This window comes from Neolamprologus multifasciatus, chromosome 11 (assembly GCF_963576455.1).
Source record: "Neolamprologus multifasciatus chromosome 11, fNeoMul1.2, whole genome shotgun sequence".
Classification (NCBI taxonomy): Eukaryota; Metazoa; Chordata; class Actinopteri; order Cichliformes; family Cichlidae; genus Neolamprologus; species Neolamprologus multifasciatus.
In genome coordinates, this window is record NC_140449.1 from 33893526 (window position 1) to 33909621 (window position 16096).

The 16096-nt window shown below is 42.4% G+C and overlaps 1 protein-coding gene across 1 annotated transcript; it reads left to right on the forward strand.

Annotated features, from left to right (window-relative positions):
- The first annotated feature begins 1087 nt into the window (after nucleotides 1–1087).
- On the forward strand, nucleotides 1088–15149 carry rab11al (RAB11a, member RAS oncogene family, like). Its single transcript, XM_085177244.1, has 5 exons — nucleotides 1088–1379; nucleotides 7118–7313; nucleotides 9538–9731; nucleotides 11470–11550; nucleotides 14707–15149. The coding sequence occupies exons 1-5, from the start codon at nucleotides 1340–1342 to the stop codon at nucleotides 14844–14846; spliced, it is 651 nt and encodes a 216-aa protein (XP_085033370.1). The 5' UTR covers nucleotides 1088–1339; the 3' UTR covers nucleotides 14847–15149.
- Nucleotides 15150–16096: the final 947 nt, after the last annotated feature.

Sequence of the window (16096 nt, forward strand, 5' to 3'; positions counted from 1 at the left end):
CTGAAACATGAGGCTTGATTATCTTCCATATATAAAAAATACTGAATTAGTTTCTCCAATGCCTCTTTTACACTACGACCTACTCGGCTCTGCTCAGCTCGACTCGGCTAAGTTTTCTGGGGGGGGTTAAAAATATTTTTATTAAGAGTTAGTACCTGGTACCACGGACTTTTAGCACCTACTTGGCTTGGGTTCCAAGCAACCTGAGTCCGAAAATGTTACGTCTACAGACTGCACGCCTCCGATAGGCCAGTCAGTGAATGAGTTGAATGAGTCATGAGAGCGACTCTTTCACACAAGTCCAAACCATCATGTTTGACCCTACAAACAAGGGAAATGGTCGCACAAAAACCAACAAAAAAGCCATAGACTGAGCATCACCTCCACATCCTCCATTGTTGTGTTTTTGTCACATACAAATGACCCCACACAGATTGAGTTGGTACTAAAATGTAATGGGAAAACGATCTAAATCAAGCAGAGTCGAGTGGTATAGAGGCTTAAGATTTCATAATGTCATGGTGTATGTTGCAGGTGTTTTAGTGAACTGTAATAACCTTTCTCCATGCTCCCCCTTCATTTCTTCTCACTCATCAACCCAGACAGCTGCCCCTCCCTCAGCCTGGTTCTGCTGGAGGTCTCTTCCTGTTAAAAGAGACTTCTTCCTTCCCACCATTGCCAAGTGAATGCTCATAGGGGATTATATGACTGTTAGAACTCTTTCTGTAGTATCACAGCATTTTAACCTTACAATATATACAGGCATCTTGAGAAGACAGATGCTGATGTAAATTAAACAGGATTTAACTGAACTGGATTTGGTTATTTAAACGAACATTTTAAATACCTATGGGAGAAAGGTTATTTTTGCAAGCTAAAACTTCAACTGTCAGTGCCTGCTTAAAAGTTACCTTTGTCTGAGGCTCGGTGTTACCTGTTGAGGCTTGGGGCTGCAGACGTCATCCCAGTTAACGACCGGCAACTAAATCGTGAACGACAGCACAGCGGACCAATCACATCAACGCCCGTGACAGGTGTCGAGCAGCTATTGACCATTGGGAGCGAGCGGGGGGCGGGACTGCTGACTCGACGTGACGTCACAGCTTCGGTTATGGCAAGTGACAGAGAGTGAGGAAGAGGAGGCGAAACTTTCCGAGCTCGGAGTTGTGCTCGCAGTTATTCATGTGTGACACGAATCGAGCCTCGCTGTCGTCGGAGTGACAACTAACCGCTGGTCGCGCGAGGTCGGAGTCGTGAGCGGGTGCTGGGTCGCTGTCGAAGTAAAAGTGAATACGCCAGAAGTTTGTTCGACTTCGAGTGAAACAGCGGAGGAGACACTATGACCAACAGAGAAGACGAGTATGACTACCTCTTCAAAGGTAAGCGGCCGCTAACCTGTAGCCTCTTGGCTCGCGTCACCTGCGAGCGGCTGTCATTTGATGCCGAGCGGCGTGCCTAACAACAAGGTGAAAGGAGACGTAAGACACACGTCGACTCGACGGCGCCTGCATCGACCTGTAACTTCGAGTGCTTTTAGTTATAACCCAAGTTATAAAGCGGGCTTATAGCCTCACTCGTGGCCGTGGTATTGGAAGAATGGGAGGCAGCTCAGAGCTCTCATGTATGGCGTTAAGCAGCATCTGCCGGGGAGTCATCATCTTGCAGGCCTATGATGCAATCGTCTTGGGATGCGGCGTTGGTCAACAGGGGGATCGTAAGATGAGGCTCGGAGGTCTCTTAGAGTCAGGACTGAATACTTGAGGAGTCTGAATGTACACAAAGTTTCGAAAAATCTCACCAAACCGCTTTCTGTGGCAATCACACCCTTTCTGTGACCATTAAAAGTTGCTAATATGCTCTGGTTCCTCCCTGGATACCTTGAAATTACTTTGCTTTATTTGTTGTATTTGTTTTGCTCTGTCCGACCTCTGAAAGCCTTAATTAGGCACAGAGGACATGACTGAGACAGACAAGACCGTTTAATTTTCAAAGAGTACAATTTTAGTTTTGTATATTGGAACAAAATGTCTACCCACCCCACCAAGGATGAGCAGGAAATGCTGATCCTGTATTTCCTGCAGGTGTACAGATAATATTTAAAGTGTATGTCACTGCTCTGCAGATGTCTGAAAGACAACAACACATCCTTATTTTCATATATATGTGTATATATTGGCACAAAATGTTGCCAACCTCTAGGAAGAGGAGGAAATATGACCCCTGTTTTATTGGCGTGGCCTTCACTTCCTGCATGTGTGCTCATGCTGCTATTCATAGGATTTTAAACATTAAATAAATATTAAATAACCTTAGAAGGCCATAACAAAGAAATCAACACAAATGTCACATTTTTAGATTTGATTTCTTGCTTTAAATGCCAGCAGAGCTGTTAAAAGGCGTGAAGAGTTAAAAGTACTCGCAGCTTATAAAACTGTAAGCGTATACACTTTCGTAGATCGTGTCACCAAATGCATTGTAACTGGAACCAATTGTTTAAAGTTGTCTTATCATCGCCCGTGATAAACGACGCACTCGCAGGCTTATTTAAATATAGAAGACCAACCGTGCACGTGTTGTCGAACTGGAAATACCTGCACGAGTGGGCCTCGGAGAAACCTTTCGTCAAGGACGGGGAAGCAAAGACTTGCGGGCTGACTCACCCTCCTCAGATAGAGTAGTCGCGGTTTTTGGTGACCAAATTTATCTGAATAATGAGCAGCAGTGTGGGAACACTGATAAGTTTATCAGCCGCCACTTAAACCAGTTTTTACTGCACTGCTTTTTTTTTTCTTCCCCTTACAAGCTCCTGTTGCACCTTGTTGCTGGACAGCGCGAGTCAGGTTGGGTGAGCTCGCAGTGAGTCACATGAGCATTGTCATAGTGACGGAGACGTCGGCACAGGAAGTCGTCCTGCTGTCCTGCTGCACCTCATCCTTTCACAGACATTTTGACATGTATGAGTCTGAATTCTGGGTTTTCTTTGCACCTCGTGCTACGTCACATCTTCACGTTTCATATGTATTCTCTCTTTTTCTTATCATCCACTGATTTCTTAAAAATACTGATGAAAAAAGCAATTATCCTGCTAGCCTTCAGCATTAAACGCTACATTAACTTCGTGTATGATAATCTAAGCAGGACTAGTTCACTTATATGTTAAGGTTAAGTTTGGGGTCTGTTATCATAAATGTTTGCCTTTCTTTCATATTTCCAGGCATTTAAAAACAATAAATTAACTTCTGTTAAAAAAAAAACAACAACAACATAAAAGAAATAAAGAAGTATTTTTAATACTATCATTTTATGGCAAGAACAATCCTGGCAATCCTAATAAAAGTCATTTTATTCTGTGTATTGGCACTCGAGGGGATATCATTACATTCATTAATCTCTCTGAACAGACAGACTCAGGTTCTCAGTATTATTTTAGCGTCGTGCTTCACTCCCACATGTACTGGGTGCAGGATTGTACAGGATAATAGGCGGCTGTCATATCTTTTTTTGGAGGAATTTGAGCTCAACAATAGGTGAGTGAATGGGTGTGTAACGCAGCCATGGAATTACCTGTCTGTTGGCAGAGAGAGGCCTTGAAAAGGTTGCATAATGATTTCTTGTCCTCCGCCCAAGATCCTTTGTGCAAGACAAAATGGAGTAACACCGTCATCTTTTTTTTTTTTTTTTTGCCTGCACTGTTCTGATGCATAGTCCTTGTGTGCTTCCAAAATGTTCATTATTCCCGAGTATCTAACTCAGGCAGGAAAACATGGAGCTGTTTCTACTTCTACCTGTCACGTGCTGGTAAAACTTGAATACACGGTTTTATTTTTGAAAGGACAGCATTGCTTAAATGCGAGTGCAGATGCAGCGGTTGATTGGTTATTGCAGTTTGAACTTTCCAAACTAGTTCCTGTTACCTAAGAGTAGGAGCGGCGAGCTGGGGTGGTAGGTTCCTTTTGACAGAGTGACGCACCTGACAAATGTGGAAGTGACAAACAAACAAACATCCTGTTAATGCCTGGTTCCACTTTTTTTTAAGTATAAATGAAACCCTGTTTAGTGGGAAAGTTGATCTAATATGCTTTTCTCTATTTTCTGTCACGTGTCTGTCACTGTAAGTCGCTCAGTTTCTCTTCACTCTTCATGATGTCACAGGGAGGGTGTCCCGAATGGTGTGTTCACACCAAACATGAAGCCTTCTGTTATTCACACAAGTACAGTCACTGGAGGGTTTTTGGAGACGATCAAATATTTACCCGTAACAGCCAACAAGAGGAGGAGGAGAGCACTGCCAGTAGCTGGGGTGGAGTTACAGTAGATTTTCACTTTTCACCAACATCTTCTACAATTTTGATTTGGCTTTCGTGTGCAGCATGAAGCATTTTTTTTTAACTTTTGTTGGTTTGCCTCCGTTCGTGTTCTTGTTTGGTGTAAACACATCATTAAGACGCCGCCTGAGAGGACTGAGACTCGCTTGTTTTCAGTTCCTAATTTTCTCCAACGAGACATTGAAATTAAAAGCAGTTTTCACACCTGCACTGCACCACTTCTGAACTTTTCTAGATATCACCAGAGACCGATGCATAAGACTGTGCTGGATCTGACATTAACCACTCTATGACCTGCCAGCTCGCTAGTACAAAGTCTCAGATGTGCGAGTAGTAGAGCAGATATTGTGGTGCAGTTATCATGTGTGGTGCCTTCTGCACACTCTACTGTCTACTGATGTGTGCGGCATGTGAGAAAGGACCACTGTGGGAGATTCTGATAGATTATCTGCAAGCGCTCCTGTCTCTGCTGTCACCTCTACAACACAGACAGAGGAAAGCTTCACTTTCAGCTTCACCTTGAAAAAGAGAAGAGGAGATGAATGAATGTTGGAAAGGTGTTCAGCTGACTTTAAGATTCAACTCTTTAGGTTCGACAGTTTTGCTTTAATTGTAGTTTATAATGTTTGACTTGAGCAGCGATTCCCAACGGATGGGCAGTGAAGGTACTGCAGGTGGGCCTCAAGAAGCCATTTGCCAAAAATACACTTTAAAAAGAAACAAAGCCATTAAATTGAAACATCAAATCATATATCGTAAATGTTTCCTTTGACTCTGATCTTATCTTGTATATTAGTATGAAGATTTTCGTATTTTCAGTCATAAGTTGGCTCGGTGAAGAGGTTTCGTTCTTCCATTTATAGTTTCACAGATGGCACAGATTTGATTTGTCAATGTTTGGGTTTTGTAGTGTTCACGCTGTGTCCATTAGTTTATTTGGGATATTATTGCACCGTCTTCAAGGCTCAGTGACACAGAGGGGAAGGTAAAGGACAGAAAACCTACTTTCTTGTCTTAAGTGGCTCATTTCTTTGCTTTTGTTATGTGTTGTAATTGTCAGTTTAACTTCTGTTGTTATGTACCCATCTTTTTGTTCATCTATTTACGATGCACCAGCCACCAAAATTTGTTCTACATCTCTTATGTCTAGGGCTGCCACGATTAGTCGACTAGTCACGATTACGTCGACTATCAAAATCGTCGACGACTGATTTAATAGTCGACGCGTCGTTTGAAGCTTTGTAAGATCCCAAAAGATGCAGGAATAAGTAGTAGGATTTAAGAGTGTAATAACGGACTGAAACAGAAGATGGCAGCACTGGATGTACAAGGATGCCAGCTGCCGTTAAACCCCGAAGAAGAAGAAGTAGCTCTGTCCCAGAATTCATAGCGCGGCCCTGCTCAGTTTCCAACAATGGCGGCAGCTAGTTAGTTTTAATATTACTCTTATTATTCTTTCTGGGTCACAAAATAAACGTTTAACATGTTTTCAGGCGAGAATGTAGCTGTGTAAACCTCAAATATCTGCTCAGTTTATCAAGACACCACATATTTTCAAAAGCGCTCCGACGTTTTCAGAGGCGTCTGTTACCCACTAGCTCGATAGCTAGCCGGGGGCTAGGCTAACTAGAGCCGTGAGAACACCGGACTCCCTGCAAATCTTTTTCAAACCCACCTCCGTCTTTCGCTACTCAGGTTAAACATGATATAAGTCACTTAGATAACTTAAAAATGTTATTATTTGGCTTTTTTAGTATTTTATTTGTTCCTGAGTAAATCGGCTTGGCTGAGATCAAAGTTATAGTTTTTACACAGCTGAATAAACCTCAAGCTAACTGATTATCAGAAGTGTGAGATGCTCAAGAATATACTCCAGTGTCCTGTTATATTTTAGATAGCAAGGAGTTTATGAAACTTCAAAGAAAAATCTGCAAATTTCATTAAAATTTAATAAACTATCATCTTGTCTTTATTTTTAGTTAGCACATACCTTAAACACTTAAAGCTGTAAGCTAATGATAGTTATGTAAGAGCAGATGCTGCTGGTGCAATAAGCTGTACGTTTTATGTCCAATGGATGATGATCTGATTAGTCGACTAATCGGTGACTAGTCGACTATCAAAATAATCGTTTGTGGCAGCCCTACTTATGTCTAAACACTTACTTTGCAGTAATACTATTAAAGACGATCAGGACAGCTTACTGATACAGTGAATGCAACACATATGTGCTGTAACGCATGTTTCAGCTCTGTATGTTTAAAAATGTTCTTCTGCCCTTCAGTCTAATGCTGCTCTGCCTGACTTGTATTTGATGAGTGCACGTCAGCGGTTTCACCAGGATCTCTGTGCTCAGCCTGCGTGTATTTCCTGAAAAGAGCAGGTGGTTCTGATATTGTGTATACTCAGTGGGAGTCCCCAGAGTTTCTGCTGTGCTTTGGCTGGGAGCCACACATGTGCGTCACTGGCGAGGAAGGCCATCTAACAGAAATGAGGATCAAATGTAATTAAGAAATGAAAAAGAATCACCCCATCTTGTTCAATTTAACGTCTTTATGGCATAATGGACTGTTGGCCTTCTGAACTTTTGCTTTTCCAGCTGCAGCCATGAAGTGAGCTGTGGTGCTAAAACACGCCCACCTAATATCCAATTATAGAGTAGTGTAGTTTATTTTCCTTATGCATTTTTTACTGTAGCATTAAGACGAGCACAAACAACCCCCTGCAGGCAGACTTAACAGTGCACGTTGTGACTCTGCTGACTGTTCCTCTTGTTCTTTATTTCCCTGCAGTGGTGCTGATTGGAGATTCGGGCGTAGGGAAGAGTAACCTGCTGTCCCGCTTCACCCGAAATGAGTTCAACCTGGAGAGCAAGAGCACCATTGGTGTGGAGTTTGCCACACGTAGCATCCAAGTGGAGGGAAAGACCGTAAAGGCTCAGATTTGGGACACAGCTGGACAGGAGCGATACCGGGCTATCACTTCAGCGTGAGTTCATCACACACGCATGCAGAGATGCACACTTCACACAAGTAAAAACCTTTTCTTTTTACCTGTACACACACAGGTCCACATGCGTCAGTTAGAAGAATCATATAGAATTATGTTGCACAGGAAAGAAAAAGGGCTTTTTTAAATGTTTCCTTCCTTTTAACTAGGAAAACATGATCTCTTCACAGCAAGTGGTTAATTAGACCAGTGTCTCCCAAAGGGTGTGTCCTGAGACGCGTCTAAATGTGCTGTAGCATTTTGTGACACCTGTAGTTTATTATTGCAATAAACAACTGCACAAAACTTATAACTTAAGTTATAACTGAAGGGTTGATTTATTTTATTGGTCTGAGAAGGCGACAGAGACGAGGTGCACGGTACAGGAGTGTGGGGAAACCTCACTGAATAACCGCAGCAGTCCAGAAACAATCGCATGTTCATGCTTTGTCCAGATGCTGCGAATAGGCTTTAAAAAGTGCTTTTGTGTTATGATAATCTGAGAGCATGTCAGGTGATGTGAAGGCTATTTTGGGCAGATGTTACTACAGGTGTGCCTTAATATTTTGGGCTTGATGCAGGGTGTGTCCTAGACACACAAAGTCAGACAAAGTAATTATACACATGAGTGCACACGCAAATGCATGTGCACAAGAAAGCGTGATGCAGCGAATCTGTAGTAGTTCCCTAAAATTTATTTAATTTTACTGCTACTTCCAGTTTTTTTTCTTCTAAATTACAAGCTACAGAGCTCAAAGTCTGTAAAGACAGAGTGAATAATTCTTAGGACCAAAGATCACAACTTCTCATACTTTCGATGGCTGTAGGAGAGTAAGAGAGACGGGAGCAGATCAAGAATAGCCTTTTAAATAAGAATATAGCAGCGGTTGAGCCCATGGAAGGACATTGAACCCAAATATAAAAAGTAAAGTAGTAAGTAAGTAGGTTTAACTTTTTCTTTTTTCTTTTTTTAATAACATTCTCAAAATCCTGAACATTCGTAAAGAGATGGTGACAAGAGTGTTTCTTGCCTCATTAGAAATTCAGGGCTGGGCTCTAGAATATAGAGGTGGGAATCACCATACATCCCACGATACGATATTATCACAATACTTAACGCACGATACGATATTATTGCAATTTTTAAAAATATTTTGCGATATTCAGATTCTGTACATAAAGGTAAACTTTATCAATCATCATTTTCTCTAATATCAAAGTCTCACACTCAGTCTTTCTCTCATTTCAGTTTGATTGTTGACAAACTGAACGGTTTGTATTACAGTCTAGTCCAACTTAACTGAACAACCATCTGGTACAATTATAGCTATTCTGAACTATGCAGTTTATGAAAACTATGCAGCCCCTTCAGCAACTGAAGAATTTGAAAGTAAATTAAAACAAAATAGAATTTTCCATTAAATAAAAAAGTTTTAAACTTAATTAAAATAAAACATGTCTTAAATTAAAATAAGTAAACTGTCATGTTTATTGCTGTTAAAAGTTAAACACATTTGGACAGTGAAGGAATGTCAGGATTCTTGCTCAGAAAAAGGATCAACATGCTCTGAAGTCAGAGCACAAAAACCTTTTTTGTAACAAAATATCGATTTCTGCTGTCCCTGTATCGATACATTATTAGCAAACAAAATATCACCATACTACACAGTATCGATTCTTTCCCCCACCCCTACTAGAATATAAACCTCGTTTTAACTTGTGACTGAACTTTCTTTCTCAAAACCATCATCTACAGCTGCATGACACTGGACTGCATTACGAGTGTGTTATCAGGGCCGTCCATGAATTCTGTTTAGTCCGTTTATCAATTTTAAAATGGCTAGAAAGTGATTATCAGAAGTAATCAAAACTCCAAAATTTACCTTTGTTTGCCTTCAGACAGGAAGCCTTTAGCTCGTCATCTCTGTTCCTAGTGGGTTTTTTAAGTTATCTTCCTTGATGCTGCGCTCTTTACCAGCATGAACTTTGTGAAGACCCCACAGGCTGTGAGGAATCGAGCGCACTGAGTCTTTTAAAACAAGAAGTCAGTGCTCATTTGCATTATGGGCTTTGTTTGCAGTCGCTGTAGCTTCACAGCTTATTTCTTTGTTCAGAGCTGGCTGAGTCAGTGTGACACACACGGTGAATCCTGATAGCTACAGGCTGCTGCGACAGCGAGTAGCGCCCCGAGTTTCTAACTTGTCTCTGATCTCATGTTGTCCAGGTACTACCGTGGAGCCGTCGGAGCTCTGTTGGTTTATGACATTGCCAAGCACCTGACGTACGAAAACGCAGAGCGCTGGCTGAAGGAGCTGCAGGACCACGCAGACAGCAACATAGTTATCATGCTAGTGGGTAACAAGAGTGATCTTCGCCACCTGAGAGCGGTGCCCACGGACGAGGCCAAGGCCTTTGCAGGTAACGTAGCTGTAACAGCGCTGCGGTGTTTCTCACAGATTCTGTTTGCAGAAGTTGTCTGTAAGCAGCTGAAATCCACAGGATGTTCACAGATCAGCTTCAGCTCCATGTGTCAGGACACCTCTCAGTCTAGGTGGTAACTCCACCTAAGTTCACCCATCATACAGTTGTTATGAAGGGGACTGTCCATAGGGGGTAAAAGTGTTTTGTAGCAGGGTTTAAATATATTTTTTCTAATGTAAAGTTGAGGAGAATCTGCATTGTTGGCACTTTACTCAGGATCCTGTCTGGGGGAAGCAGCTCAATGATATCATCTCTTCCACCAGTCAGTGAGCTATGTCTCTTCAGGTGTCTGCACTTTCAAAATAAGAGTGAGAGGTTTGTCCACTGGTAATTGAATAATGCTGCTAAAAATACATTTCCAGTATTTCTAGGAGGTCGTTAATAAATGGCAGGCTGCACAAGTGAAGTGTTTGTGTGGGGAAATGTTACACCTTGTGTGCACAGAGCATGTGTGCTGTATTGATTTGTGAGGTTCTAGGACACGGCCTCATTAGATTATTATCAGGTTAAAGCTGCGATAATGAATGCATGGGATGAAGTGATCTCTAGCTGCTTTAATTGGGTCCTTAAGTACTTTTCAACATGCCGTCTGTGTTCCTGACGTTAATATTTTTACATCTGTCAGAGGTTTTATTTCAGTTCTGTTTACACTGTTTGTTTTCTTCTTCTTTTTTAACGCGCTTTGCCTTTCAGTGCACACGTTTATTTTTGCCCATGTCTGCGATGCTTGTGATGCCGTAAATTATTTTACTTGATGTGTTTAAGTACTTAATGAAAGAACACGAAAAGAATTTGTTAACTCTGAAAATGTAAAGGCTTCTGTTTCCTTTGACATGCTGATTGGTTTTCAACAGCTGGAGGTTTCTTTACTTCTGAACTTGAACTTGATGCTTTTTTTTTAACCTGTGCTGCTGCTTTCACTGAAGACACTAATCCTGTTCCTGTCTGTAGTCACATAAAGGGTGTGATTGTTGCTGTGAGAGGTTTAACAGTCAGCGCTGCTACTTTTGTATACAACTCTGACCTAATTTATGATGCCTCGTTTACATAAAGACCATGTGGTTTACACATGTATGCAAAGTGTGATAGTAAAGGCTTCTCTCAAAAGAAGACAACGCACAGACTAGGCTGCCTCTTATTATTATTTAACTATGTGTTTTATATCTGTAGCTGATCAGATTGGCAGTTGATTTACCCAGTAAACCACTTTGCATGTTAGCTGACATAATTCATTTCACTTTTTATAATGTAAACTCAACTTATTTATAGAGGCTAATATTTTACCACATGTACAACATTCAGCACCCTCTGTTCTTAACTGGAAGGAAAACTGGAAGACTTGGAAAGTACTGAATGTACCGTGTGCTCACGCACAGAACGCAGATTTGTGTCGTAGACGAGCTGGATTACAGTTACAGAATTTATCTGACGTATTCTATGTATCACCAAATGTTGGATAAAATAGCAAATTAATATTCGTCAACTAATAAATCTGATCAAAAACATCAAACTACGACGTGAGCCGTCAAACAGGAAGTGGCTGAAAGAACTGGAGTGAGAACATAATGCAGGGGAAAAATCAGCCCCAGTAAAATAAACCTCAGTGACGATGTTGAAGCTAGAATGGTGTTGGCCTTTAACACTAATTAATCTTTTGTGCATGTTTGTTTTCCAGAGAAGCACGGCTTGTCTTTCCTGGAAACGTCAGCGTTAGACTCGTCTAACGTGGAGCTGGCTTTCCAGACGATCCTCACAGGTGAGTGTCACGTTTGTGGTTATTTTTTACTGCATTTACCTCATATCGAAATGTGTTCTGGTACTTAAGAGAAGCACCGTTTAATAAAAGTTTTTGTATGCAATATACGGGAATATACGTAAATATTCTCGTCTTTGAATTTATCTAACAATACCTTACCTTTGCCACTAGATGGCAGCAAAATCCATCTAATCAGTCCTCGGCATCCACGCCTGTGTGCAGAAAGACCACCTTGATCGTTTTTTAAGGTCAAAAACAGGAATAATTGCGACACTGAAAGACCAGTCGGTCCTGAGAGATGGCACAAATGCGCCTTACCAGATGCATCTACAACTTGTTCAAGAAAGAAAATGTGATGTGGGTTTGCAAATGTTTCCCTAAGTGAATGTCTATGAGCCGTTTCCCTAGGAGGCATATGGCTACACTAACAAGTGTAAGATTGGATAACATGGAGAAAAACAGCAATTGTTGTGACTCAGTCAACCCCTGGAGTGCCTAAAGGGACAATCCAACAGTGAGTGGTGCTTCCACTTGAATTGCCCCAAGGGCTATCAGCCTGCAAGTATGCGCCTCTTCCACTTTGTATTCTTACTCTGCTCAGGCAGTTTGAGCCTTTCTTCCGCTTTATCGGTAATTTCTAGTTCACGTAAACTTCAAACCAACAAGCCCCATTTAGGTAACATTGGTAACTGTGCATCAGCAAGCTAGTAAGAACTGAAGTTTAGACCCACTGGAGCAAAGAAGTCATCGCTCATGTAGCAGAGGATAGTTCTTGGGTCATCATGTGTACATGCACTGCAGCTGGGGCTGTGTATGGTTCGTAGTAATCAGTGCTTGCTTTAAATGTTCTTGCTTCATAGGCAGTTTTTATTTCAGGACCATTTTGTTCCACATCTGGGTGCAGTTTAGTTAAAGAGGGAGTATGCAACAGCGAGCCAGAGGTGTTTGCACAAGTCCTGACCACTCCAGTGACATCCAAGTCAATGTTTAGTTGAAATATTTTCACGTAGGCTTGATTGATTGTGTTCAGAAACCATAACTATGATGCTTTTGGTCAATAATTGTCATTGTGATTATTCAACACGGTGATTCATAAATTAAACAAATGTCTTACATTCATTGAACTTTAAAAGCGTGGGACTTTTTGCACGAGTTTTCCTTGGAAATGAAAATGAGGGGGACATGATATGGGGGTTATCTGGTAGGGAGTGAGTTTTGACTGTAAGCCCGCGTTGTAAGAGCACTCACTGTTCCCTTGCAGCCTCTGTAGAGAGATATCTGGGTACCAATGGGACAAGAGGCCCACGTGCTAACAAACTATTATATAGCCTGTGTATACTTTAATTCAAATGTATGGGGAAAAAATGGGAGGTGAATCCTGTAGGAAGCTGGATCCAAACTTGCCCACTCCCTTCTGGCCCTCTGCCTCCATGATCCACATGCATGGGGAGAGCCAGCGGCCGACCAACACCTCAGTCCCACACTGGTGAAAATGGACCACATTAAAAACCCTCGATAATCAGACAAAGAAAGCTGCAACCATTAATGATCTCTCCATAGCTTCACATATGGAAACCAGACTGAAAGACCACGCAGCCAAACAACATTAACTTCTTTAAGAAGGATCTTTTTGTCCAAACATTCCCCTTCCATCAAATTGGTTCACGGTGAACAAAGTGAGCGTTTAGGAAGGACACGCCAAAATGAGGCCTTTTCTTAACTGCTTATTCAGGTTTTTGGCCGTAGAGCCTAAAGGTGCCAATATACCCTCTGCAGTGGTCACTTCACTCTGTGCCATCGTCACAAAGATTCAGCCATGTGTGCCCACGTTAAGGCACAAGAAGCCGCTCCCTCCTAAACGATAGGCGTCGCGTCTCAGTATCGCGTCACACATGCTGATAAAGAGGACAATGTTTTTTTTGCAAAGTTCTTTTTTACAAACTCAGGTTTTAAAAGAGTTGCAACATCTCCCTCTGTGTGTCAGTGTGTCTCTGAGCTTCTCTGCAGGAGTGTCATTAAAATAATGGTAAAAACCTGCACGATTGTAGAGGCGCGCCACAAAGATTGTGCCTCACAACACAGGATCGCCACGAGACAAGCATGAAAACGGCCTAACCCAGCTGTCACGGGGTGAAAGACAGTTCACTAGTCCTTCACACTCATGCAGTGACAAGAAAACCGCTCACACCCACGTCCACACCTGTGGCCGATTACCCTAGCTAACATACACATTAGCTACAAGAAGAACAAATAAACGCAACAAAGAAAGAGTCTGGGTGGTAGGAAGGTTTAAAACCAGGAAGGTGAGGTGACCACTAAACCACTTGAGCCTTTAAAAGGATAAATGAACTGCTATAAAGATTTGTTACTGCTCTTTAGGAAACCCACCCCCACCAAAACATTTCTAGTTTAAACTATTCATCCATCATCTTCCCCTTATCCGATTCAGGGTCGCTATCCCAGCCGTGAGGCGAGAGGTGGGGCGCACCCTGGACAAGTTACCAGTCTGTCACATGGCTAACACAGGAAGACCGGCAACCATTCATACTTATGAACAAATAGGATTCACCTACTAACCTAACCCCACTACCTGCATGTCTTTGGACTGTGGGAAGGAAGATGGAAGACCTGGAGAGAACCCACGCAGACAAAAAAATCTGAATCAATTATCTGTTAACTTAAACACATAAAAGCCAAATTAGTAGCTGGAATTAAAATCTGATTACTCTCACAGCCCTGTTTTGAAGCGTAGTAGAAGCAGATGGATGAAGAGGAGAACCGATGCTCGCTGTGCGTTGGAACGCTTCTTGTATATCGCCTGTGAAACTTGGTTGCATTCTCTGCTTCTCAGCATGAGCATGCAGGATCAGACGAGCAGATCGCAGTTCTTGCAATTTTAATATAAAATGCATTGCATCTTGCAGCTTTGGGGAATGCCTAAATTGAGACTTGATTCTGCCACATGACATAACGATGCCAGTTTAGGATGGAAAGAATCCGTCAGTGCTGCCAGGAGTCTGGATAGAGCAGTTGTTGTTCAGTTTGCCATGCTGCTTGTCCTTATCACAATATGTCCCACTGTTGGCTGGATTTATAGGCATCTACACGTAACTTACTCCCTCTCACCCCACTCTCTCTCTCTCTCTCTCATCACAGCCATCTACAACATCGTGTCACAGAGGCAGATGTCAGGACGCAGCGACTCAGACTTCTCACCAGCCTCCAACGTAGTGCCCATCACCGTTGAGCCCACCCAAAACTCATCCAATAAGGGCGCTTGCTGCCAGTCTAACTGAGACTTTCCCGCTGACCTCCTCCTCCTCCTTCACCTCCAGGCAAATGGGGGAAACAGCCAGATAGGAAAGACAGACAGATGGACAGGGAAAATGGAGACAGGTAGAGAGTCACACGAGGACACTTGGGTCTGATTTGTCTGTTTGGGAAAACAATACAGTGAAGAGGAGGGGATGGTGAAGAAGTTTAAATAAGCAAGCGGGACGTTTTCTGAGGGAGGATTGGTGTCGATGGAAAGAAAACGGGTGACTTGCACTGTTCATTAAAGACGCACATGATCAGAATTGATTTGCAATCTAAGAAAATTTTTTTATTAAGGTTCCTTTCGTGTCCTTCCTTTGAAAGCTCTGTTTTACAAGCTAGTAAACGGTTCCTTTCAGTTTCCCTCTAGCGGGATATTGGGCTGTAAAAATCCTCTTCCAAGAGACTGAATTGCAACCGCTTTCCTTCCCATTTTCCTAAAATGTAGATTCTTCCGAAAAGAATGTCCCCTTCTAATATTTATTGAACACTAGATTGATGTCGTGTTTGGCCAAAGGGTTTAGTTGGTTTAGTTTTCACTCGGATTTCTTCATAGCAAGGGGAGCTCGCTCGTTTTATATGTTTTGTTTTTTTAATGCTTTTGCCTACAATCATATTTGTATGTTTAAGGGTAATGCTCCCTCACTGATGTAGGGGCAAGGGGCTCAGGCCGTTTTTCCTAAGTGCACACGCTGGAATTTGGTTGTTCCACCAGGCCTCTCAGAGCAATAACATCCCTTCCCAACACTGACATGCAATTTCTTTTTTGATTGCTTTTGATCTTTGTTTGGAAGGCTTTCCTGCTCTGTGCACACTTTGTACTCCACAGATGAGTCATGCTCCGAGCTTTGCTAAGCATTAACTCTAAATGAGATGGGATAGCTGCGTCGCTAGCGGACAGGTTAACTTCCTGGCCTCCGCCCGTGACCATTTCACCCCTGCCCTGAACCCGTGGAGAGGGAGAGATCAAGGAATTGGTTTTAAATGCACGGACAGCCCTGCGCTACCGCTGCCTGCTAGCTAGGATAGATGGCTGGATAATATTTCAGGGGATGAGGTAGTGAGGGCACTCAGCCCTGCCCTGCTCCCTTGGTCTCTGATGTACCCGAGATGGCTTGTTTTACTGTAAATGAAATCCTCCACTGCCTGCTCACCTACTCCTTTCCATCTCTGCCTGTACACTGTATGTAACTGGAACAGGACTCTGCCTTCTGGGATCTCCCCGAGGTCT